Below are 10,370 nucleotides of genomic sequence, written 5' to 3' on the forward strand. Positions count from 1 at the left end.
CACACACACATTCACACACTCACATGCACTTACACACACACATTCACACACACACACACACAGTCACACATTCTTACACACACACACACACATTCACACATTCACACACTTACACACAGTCACATTCTCATACACACACACACTCACATTCACACACACAGTCACACATTCTCATACACACACACACACACACTTATACACACACACTTACACACATACAGTTACACACATTCACACACACACACAGTCACACACACACACACTCACACATTCTCATACACACACACACACCCTCACAACACTCTCACACACCCACTCACACACACACTCACACTCACACTCATACACACACACACTCTCACACCCACATTCTCATACACACATACACACTCACACACCCTCACAACACTCTCACACACACACTCTCACACACACACACACAGGCTTTTGTCATTTGTAGTAGAACACTGAAGGCTCTTTATCTGTGACTGCTTCAGAAATAAAATCCCCTCCCAACCCCAGGCCCCATAGGCTGGGATCATTCGTCATGACACTTGACCCCAAAGACAGACATGGGCTTGAAAGCCAAACTGCTGAGTCATTCCTGTCCCTGCACCGACATCTTGGAAGAGGCTCAGTCAGCCAGTCAGTGGGCCACTTTGGGGAGCACTTTATCATTTGGGGTTCTCACAATGTGTGGTTAAACTCTGGGTGACCCCAGGCAGCCTTCCAGACTGGCACAAGCTCGCCGCAACACTCAGATCCTCTTTGAGTGAGGAAAAGTGAAACCAGTGCCGGCTCCAGAGGCCAGCACAGGTGACGAGGGGAGAGAGGCTGCCCAGGTCCCACCCGCCACCCCCCATCTGTGGACCAGGAGAGGAGGGAGGGGCGGTGGGAGCCTGTGGACTCCCCAGACCCCCTCACTCCACCACTTACTAAATGTGTGATTGCACACATTTACCTGCCGGAGCCTCAAACTCCTTATCAGTTCCCTAAGTAAATAACATTATGTGAAGCCTCTGGCATGATGCCTGGGACATGGTTGGCACACATAAAATGCTCCTTTTCCCTCTTCCCTTGTGTGATATAATTTAAAATAGCTCCATGCGATCCTGCCAGTCAGATTGCTTGAAATTTCACTAATAGTCCTTCTTAAAATCCCTTAGTACCATATAAATACTCCTAGGGAGATATCAGCTAATCTCTTTATCAGCTATCACTTTAAGGGGATTAGCTGTGGATTGAGAACAAAACCCCAAGGGAGAAAGATACTGGGGAGAATGGGTGAGGGGAGAACTCTGGGCCCTACTGGCCCCTGAAGGAGGTACGGACCAAGCGGGAGTATGTGTGTGTGGTGGTGGCAGGGTTGGGCCGTGGGGGAGAAGTTGCAGCATGCTGTAAAGTCTGGGGGGATATTATGTGGTGAGAGGTCACACTTAGCAGTTGGAGGTCGCACCTGTTTTTGAGATCACAGGTTCTTCTCAAAGATGTGGGCAAGGACAACGCAGGGGAGGAGGGGAGAGGTGCGGAGAGCTGGTTCTTGGCCGCCTTCTGTTCTGTTCACTCCCTTTGGTTTGCTCTTAGCACTTCCAGAGGTTGACAAAGCAAGGAAGAGTCATTCGATTTGGAGCGTGAATGTGTCAGGCTTGATGGAGAAGAAGAAACCATTCTCCATCTTTCCACTCTAGCCTGGTTCCTCTGCCCCCGCTTCCTGGTTGGAGCTGGGGTGGGACACAGAAGGGGCAGAAATTGACCTGCATCCCTGAGCTTGAAGGGAGTCAGTAGCTTCCTTGGTCCAGACTCAGAGAAGGGAAGCAAACCCCAAGGCTGAGTTTCACTTGAATGACCTTGAATGTCCAGAACAAAGGGACCCGAACACCTCATGAAAGGAGTTAGAAAAAGATAGGACTTCCCAAGGGCAGGATTGAAGTCTCTAGTCCCATTTCCATTCTGAAAGAGCTGGAAATAAAACAGGACCCACACTCCCTTCACTGCAGGTCCCCTCAAGAGATGAAAGAGCTGTGAACACAACAGAGGGGGAAGCCCTGCCCACCTTGTTACCAGATGCCTTTGTGTCCTGGGCTGTAGTCAGGAAGGTGGCTTTTGGAGGCAGCAGTCAAGCGTTTTGAGATGAGGGGACTTGGTGCGCATTGCTACTTAAAGGGCAGATGAAAGAAGGTACGACCTGGGCATGGTTTCGTGGTGGTGGTCCCCCCACCCTCCATCCTAGCCAAGTCACATGTGTCATGGCTGCGTCCTTGGTGGTTATCATTTGGACACAAAGAAAGCATTCTTGAACTGTTGTCTAACAAGGATGCGTTAGACCATGAGCCCCTTCAGAGGGAAAGAGTCTCCCAGCAACATGTGCCTCCACGGCTGACACCCTGGCCCCAGATGACCTGTGTCTGTCCGTTGTTCCCTTTCCCCGATAGCAGTGGTTGACCACGTTTCTCCCCACGTCATCCACTGCTCACACTTCTGCTCATCGTAGGCTGGCCTTGCTAGGATTCCTGCCACTGCGTCCCCTGCAAGGTGCAGTCCCAGGAGTAGAAAAAGAAAAGCATCTAGAAGGCAGGGTGAGGAAGGGAGCGGTTAAGGGAGAGAGAATAGGAGAGGCACAGAGAGGACCCAGGCGCAGCAGAGAAATGAGAGGAGTGAAAAGGTAAGAAGAAAGGAGGCGTGTTGGACTGTACCGTTATACGAAACAGCCGGACACCACTAACTTGCCGTGTGTCCGATGCCGCTCCCGGCGCTGTTATCTCGGGACTCATTTACCCTCTCGTCCACCCTGTGCACTGGCTTACTGTCAGGTCTCCCATCTTCTAAACGAGGGGCCCGAGGTACAGAGCGGTTTAGGAACTTGCCCAGGTTTACCCGGCAAGTAAGCTTTGAGGTTGAGATTCCAGATGCTTCTGGAATCAGTAGTGTTTGCTCTTGGCTTCACGACACCTGGAAGTTTTTAGGAACGACAGTCACACCCCAGGCCAAGTCAGTCAGTCTCTAAAGAGGGGAGTCAGGCATTCGTTTGCGTGTTTTTAATTTCCCCAGATAATTTCAGTGTAGAGGCAAAGTCAAGAATCACTGCACTCAATCAAGCCCCAGTTCAAATTTAAATACGAAAAGAACACATATGAAAATTCTCTTAGGTTTTTTTTTTTTCTCTCTTAAAGGTAGGATGGTGGGAGGGAGTTGCTACAGGTCATGCCAAAGTTTGCCAGAGACAGATGTGGATGAATGCAGAGGTTTGCCTAGTGGTCCCCATGATTCTGATGGTTAGATCAGGAAAGGACCACAAGACCCCAAGACCATCTCTAAGGAAGAAGTGAATGTGGGCACCGGTGCTTCTTTGTCTCATAATTGTTCTTAAACAGTCTTGCTTACACGCATTCAACTATAAGAACGAGAACTCGCCCCAAACTCCCAACGTGTGTCTGTATCAGGAACCCTTATCTCATGCTCCCGAATTTCTGCTCTACCAGTAACAGCTCAGAAACCACCCATTTCCCAGCTGCATAGATGCCACCCTACCCCTGCTTACACTCCAGACACTATCCCTATGGGAACTGCCTCTACCTGAACAAACATAGCGACCAGCACTATGTTATAAAGCTCCTTTACCTGACTCCTTCTCACCATGACCTTAAGGAAAGAAACACCACTGTTGTCTTAAAGATTAAGGCAAACCCAGAAAGATAAGATGATTTGTCCACAGTCACATGGAGCCAAGTGGAGGACAGACGGGATCAAGTCTTCAGTTTCCAAATCCACTGCTGCTTTTTTTTTTTAAAAAAAAAAAAAAGCTTTTTATTTTGTATTGGAGTATAGCCTATTAACAATGTTGCGATAGTTTCAGGTGTACAGCAAAGGGACTCAGCCAGACATGTGCACGTACCGTTCTCCCCCAAGCTCCCCTCCCATCCAGGCTGCCACGTGACACTGAGCAGAGCTCTCTGTGCTATATGTACAGTAGGTGCTTGCTGGTTCTCCATTTTAAATGTAGCAGCCACTGCTCTTTTTAAACACACCTGTGTACTTAGGAAGCAGTGGAATAAAGGAAATTGGAGAGGAAGAGGAAGTGAAATGCCGAGTGTGAGCTCCCTAAGGAGCCCCACCTCCCTTCACTCTCACCCGAGCTCAGTTCTTCCGTTGCCTTTGGATCAGTTTACCACTCCCCAGCTATCAAGACTTCTTTTTCCTAAAGGTACTGGATACAGTCCTTTTCCGACTTGTCTCCATCAGAAAGCCAGTAGGAAAGAACTCGGAATGTCATAACAGCAGCAGTTAGAAAGGAAAGAAAGCCATCCACTTCGGTTTTTCTGCACCTTCTTCAGGAGACACCGCCGTGGCCATCTGGTCCTCTAACTAAGACATCTCCTGAGAAAATGTGGGCTAGGGAGATGCCTGGCCCAGGTGGGCAGGGAATTTGAATCTGCTTCAGATAAGCTCTTAACGGAACCAGCTCTGGATAAGATGGGAGCTTTGTAGATTTGCCCGCAATCAACAGTGTTCTGTAATCAATTCCAGCGCTGTGTGATGGGGACCGGAAAGCTTTCTTTCCCAATTCTTTGCAGCCTGGGGAGTAAGGAACCAGTAATTGACTCCAGCTTCCTTGAAGGTTGGGTCCTGGAGTCTGAGTCAGCACGCACTTTGCCAAAAGGGCTTTCTAGGCAATCTAGGGCTAGCGAAGGGGGGTCCCTTGACCTTGATCCTCTTCCAGACCCCAACTCTAATCTTCAGCAAGGGGAAGGGAGAGGACCTCAGAAGGTTTCTACGAGTGATACTTTAGCAGGCCCTGAGCTGAGGGGAAGGGAGACGGAAGGGTAAGGGATCTGGGACAGCTGGGTCTGTAGACAGGCTCCTGTGGCACTTTTGTGCTGCCCAGCTTAGCTCAATAGGGGTTCAGGTATGAGTGGAACGAAACTGGAAGCAAAAAGACAGCAAGGGGAACAGAGAAGCCTTGGAGCTGACTGGAGGGTAGGGGGTGAGGGCGAGCCTGACACATCCCTTTTGCTCTTGACCCTAGGGAGGGCTGAAGACCGAAGGAAGCTGTTGTAGCTTTCCAGATTCGCCACGTGCTCTAAGTTTAATGTGTGAGCCTGTTAATGTGGTTTTCTACTTGGATTTTGAGTTTAATCCCCCAGTTTCGTTCTGTGAATCTTGTAAAGGGAATTACAAACAAGGAGAAAGCTTAGCAGTTTTGAACTAGGGTCTGCGAGGTCCCCTCTCTAGTGCATTCCAAGTCTTTGCCTCGACTGAGGCCCAGTGAGGGCGACAGTGCGGCAGGTCAGTAAATGGTCTAACTCACCACTAGAGAAAACATAAATCAGTGGCCACAAAATTTCAGCCAAACTTCATCCGTCACATCATTAAAAAAAAAAAAACCTTGCCAGGGAGAGGCTTGAAAATCCAAACCAGATCCTTGTCCCCTCATAGAGGCAACAGTTCCACTGCAGTGCGTGGCGGCCAAGTGCTTCCAGCAAGCCCCGTCAGCTCCATCTGTGGCTTTCGCTTGTTTGAACTGTCATGATAAATGAAACCTAGTAGATGAACATCATCTCCTCTGCAGAAGTTTTGACCCCACGGATGCTGCTCTAGAGGAAGGGGAGAGGGGCTAAGCAGTCAGGGTGCCCGTGAGCAGAGGGTTCTGCATTGAGAGTATGGGGTCCCAGCCCACGGAGGACCACACTGACACTTCCACACAGAGCGCTGCTGCTTGTGACGCACAAGCGTGTGCTGTCCAGGCCTTCAAACTCTGGCACATCTGTTCTGGGGGGAGGATTGGCAGCCATTGAACCAAAGGCACCCATCCAGGATCTGCTTTTCCATGAAGTGTCAGGGGGTTTTGCTATTGCATAGCAACTGTGAGAAAGGATGACTCCTCCAGGGGCGTGAGTCTCTAGGCCAGGACTGAATCATCTGTTTCATTCTCAGAATCAGAGATTCTTGCTGATGGCTCCAAAAGTAAGTGCTAAAATTTAAAAAAAAAAAAAAAAATTTACTCCAGTCAATGGAATATGTTAAAAAAGTTAAGGAGGGAAAAAACAAACTACAGGTAATTTTCTGTCTGTAATTTTAAAAAGAAAAAAAAAAACAAAAACGAAACTTAAGAGCATGTTTAAAGTTCTGAAAATCCCACCCGAGACCATTCTCACATTGCTCTTCTGTGTCTCACCTCAACGGATAAAGGTTACTCGTATTAGATACAGGAAAACCCTGTTTCCGAGAGACTTCTTCATTGTATATTGATCCTTCCTTTAGGCTTGTTCACCAACCAGAAGAATTGTAGTTTTCAATCCAGATCTCTTAGCCAGAACAGCCTTCTCACTCATTAACTCAGCCAACTGAGTGCTTCCTGTGTTTCCACTGGAGCCCCAGAGATGATCAAGACATAGTCTCTGCCCTCTGATCGCTCATGGCCAAGTAGGGGAGATAAACAAAAAAATCTGTACCTATAATACCACATACTAAAAGTTAAGAGTATAGTGTTTGGAATCAGATTCAAATTTCAGCTCTGCTGTTTACTATCAAGTGGCAGTTCTTGGACAGGATTTCTCTCCTTTCGCTAATTAAATCTCCGTTTTCCCCTCCTTAAAGCATTGACCTCATGGAGTTAGGTGGAGATTAAATGATGTGTTGTATACAAAGCCCTTTGTACAATTTTTGGGAAATGATGGCCACTCAGTAAATGTGCTCTCCCAGTATAGTAGCAGTTGAGGTTTTTGTAGGCACCACACAGTCCAGAGAAAGGGGATTGGAAGAACAGGGGAGAGGAAGGGATGATCTCCAGAAAGGCTTCAGGACATCAGGACACAGGCAGGGTTTTGAAGAGTAAGTTTAAGTCAGTAGGATGATTAGCGGGAGTGTGAGACTGCTCCCAGCAGGAGGAACAGAACTGCACAGAGTTATGACAGAACATAGGATACTTGAAAGACTCGGCTTAGAAAGAGCTTACTGTGGCTGAAGCAAAGGAACAATGATAAATGGAGGCAAGGTGATGAGGGACATTAAAAGGGAAGTCAAAACTCTTATACAGTGCTTTAGTTTACAGGGAGGGTGAGAAGAGTTAAAAAGAAAAAAGAAGGTGAGTGGCCTTCAAGAGCTAAAATTTGAATCAATATAAAATATCAAGTGAGTATCTTAAATGGCATACATACTCTCTGCACCCCTCTGCTGAGTCTCAGTGAGAGAATCTTATATTCTCACCACAATGCAGCAAACTCAGAAATTAGAAAAAACAGAAACACTCAGCCTTTCCACTTGGAAATCTAAAAACATGTCTCTAAGTCAAGTGAAAGTCGCTCAGTCGTGTCCAATTCTTTGCAACCCCATGGACTATACAGTCCGTGGAAAACTCCAGGCTAGAATCCTGCAGTGGGTAGCCATTCCCTCTTTCAAGGGATCTTCCCAACCCAGGGACTGAAGCCAGGTCTTCCACATTGCAGGCAGATTCTTCACCAGCTGAGCCACCAGGGACGCCCATCTCTAAATAACTCTTAGATTAAAAGTGAAATCAAAATAGTAAAACAGACTATTTAGAAAAGAACTGTGAGAGGATGATTTACCAAAGCCTGTGGAGTGAAACTGTTTCACCCTATAGGCTTTCACTCAGAGGAAATTTTAGAGCTTTAAACTCATCCATCAGAAAACAAGAAATACTGAAACTAAATGAATTAACCATTCAACCCAAGAAATGAGAAAAAGAAGGAAGAAATAAACCTAAAGAAAGTTAAAAGAATGAACTAGCTAAATTGAAAACAAAAGGCAGTTTTCAAAAACAGAGTTGATCAGTAAAACCAAAAGTTGTGCTTTTTTAAAAAAGCAGAAAATAGATAAGCCTTTGGCAAGTAAAAATTTTAAATGAGAGGATACACAAAACGCATTCAATTAAAGGAGATATAAATAATAGAGACTCCGACTCTAAGAGAACATTATGTACAACTGTATTCCAATGGAAATTACTAAAATTTTCCTTTATAAGTAGTAGAAAGCCTGAATAAAGTAAAAGCTATAGGAGGAAAGTTAAAGATAGTCATAGATTTACCACCAGCCTCAGATGGTTCTGCAAATGAATTCCAAGAAACCATCAAGGAATAGAAGATCACTATATAGAAATAGAAGGAAAATGTATCAAGTCAGTCTGTAAGGCTAGTTAACATTTATTGCCAATAGACGAGGGATGGCACACAGAAAAGAAGGCTCTGGACCAATCTCACAAATTTCAAAGCCCTAAAATAAAATATTAGCAAATGAATATAAGACTATAAGAAAATCTATGAATGTAATTCACTACACTAGATTAACAGAAAACCATATGCTCATCACTGTAGATAGAAAAACTTAAAAACATTTGATGAAATGCAACAAAATTCTTGATTAAAACCCTTTAAAAGTCTGGGGGAGCCAGGAGAAAAACCTACCTGCCATAATCTAGTAAACATCATACTTGTGATAAGCCATTAGAAGCATTTCCCTCAATGTTATGAATAAAATAAGAATGCCTCCGACACTACTATTATTTAATACCATTTTAGAGGTATTATCCAGTGCAGTATGACAAGAAAAAGAAATGAGAACTACAAACACTGGAAAAGAAGAGATAAATTTAAACTATGATTCTTTGCAGATGTAATTGTCCAGAGTTTTCTAAAAATCCATGATAAAAACTATTTGAATCCATAAGAGTGAAATTGGACTAGATTCAATATAACAAAATCAATCTAGAAAATGTGATGAAAAAGAAGTATAGAATTCAAGAAAGCAAAGAATACTAGAAAGTATTCAAGGATAAATCTAAAAAGATCTACATGAAGCAAAAACATTAAGAACTTAAAAGTAACTTAAACTCACCATTTAAAAGTTCAAATAAGGAAAATATAAAGAAGAAAGTGAAAATTACCTGCAACCTCTCTAGTCAGAAGAAGCCTGTGTTAAAATTTGGTCTGTCCTTCCAAAGTGTAACAGTATTTGAAAATACTGTCTCTTTGAAAATGCATGTGCTATATTAAGCAAAAAGAAGACAAAAGTTTGTTTTCAAAGTGTGTTTAAACTTGTGATAAGAAAGTAAGTAGAGGTGAGAAAACATAGACTCATCAGGAAGAAACAGAAGTTGAAAATGAGATTTCTGAATGAGTAGAAACATGCCAGCAGAAAAGTCCCCGGTCTGGGGAGATGATCGCTTTGCCACTGTGTTCTGTCAACTGGTCACACAGCTTTAGTCTTAGCCAGGCAGAGAATGGCCCTGGAAAAGAGCTCTGATAGTCTTGGCTTGCATTCCATTCTCCTTGTATGCAATTCTTGCCTGCTATCTGCTTACCTTCTCTCCAACACGCTGTTTTAGAACCAAAGGAAAACCAATAAAATGTGAGTCATTGGCTGAATATGCCTCAGATGTGGGACCAGAGAATTTTGTAACTCAACCTCCTGTTCTGTCTTCCGTTTCTGCTCTCCCAGACCGCCCAGGTTTGCTGAATGTGAAGCCCATTGAGGACATACAAGACAACTTGCTGCAAGCCTTGGAGCTGCAGCTCAAGCTGAACCACCCCGAGTCCTCCCAGCTCTTTGCCAAGCTGCTGCAGAAAATGACGGACCTCAGGCAGATTGTGACAGAGCACGTGCAGCTGCTGCAAGTAATAAAGAAGACAGAGACGGACATGAGTCTCCACCCACTCCTACAGGAAATCTACAAGGACTTGTATTAGCAGAGAAGTCCGAGTTCACTGACGACATCTTCCTTCTCCCAGTTGCACTATTATTTTGAGGGAAAAATCTGACACCTAAAAAAATTACTGTGAAAAAGCATTTGAAAAAAGAAAAGGTTTTAGAATAATAGATCTATTTTATGCATATTGTTTATAAAGATACATTTACAATTTACTTTTAATATTAAAAATTACCACATCGTGAAATTACTGGTTGTATTTGAAGACTGAGTCTGTTGTGTTCCCCACCCCATTCTCCAGGATTTTTTTTCCCTTTCATTTCCCTTCCCTTCCTTCCGTCCTTTTCCATCTTTATTTTTCATTTTCCTTTCTTTCTTAAATACGTGAAACAATGTGGATGGAATTGCTGATCAATTTTCATTCTAACTCAAGTCATTTTTTACTCAATTTACAACTTTTCTGAACCTTCTGTCTGCTTCAAAAGTTACAACTAAGAATGGAACTCCAGGACCAAAAACTGTTCAGGGCATGTGTTTCTTTACCTGGATATACTCATGTGAGACATATCCTTAGGCCTACCAGGAATTCAGTCTTCTTCCTTAATCTCAACCAAGATTTTCACTCACCAGCAGCAGCCCTCTAACAGGATACCAAAGCGTATGCAAAGACCCCAGTGGCAAGTATTAACAGCTAGACGCCGTGGTAACACAG

At 44.5% G+C, this 10,370-nt stretch overlaps 1 protein-coding gene across 4 annotated transcripts in view; it reads left to right on the top strand.

The window, feature by feature from the left end:
* Nucleotides 1–9,908, top strand: part of PPARG (peroxisome proliferator activated receptor gamma) — a 122,746-nt gene extending 112,838 nt beyond the window's left edge. For 3 of the 4 annotated variants that reach the window (XM_040246706.1, XM_040246704.1, XM_040246705.1), the window contains one exon: nt 9,451–9,899. In XM_040246706.1, the coding sequence (XP_040102640.1) occupies nt 9,451–9,698 (248 nt within the window). In that variant the 3' untranslated portion in view covers nt 9,699–9,899. Of the gene's footprint in view, nt 1–9,450 lie in introns of all 4 variants that reach the window. The other variant, XM_040246707.1, reaches the window with a different exon arrangement.
* Nucleotides 9,909–10,370: the final 462 nt, after the last annotated feature.

The sequence above is a fragment of the Oryx dammah genome, unplaced genomic scaffold (genome assembly GCF_014754425.2).
Source record: "Oryx dammah isolate SB20612 unplaced genomic scaffold, SCBI_Odam_1.1 HiC_scaffold_9, whole genome shotgun sequence".
In the NCBI taxonomy this organism is placed as follows: domain Eukaryota; kingdom Metazoa; phylum Chordata; class Mammalia; order Artiodactyla; family Bovidae; genus Oryx; species Oryx dammah.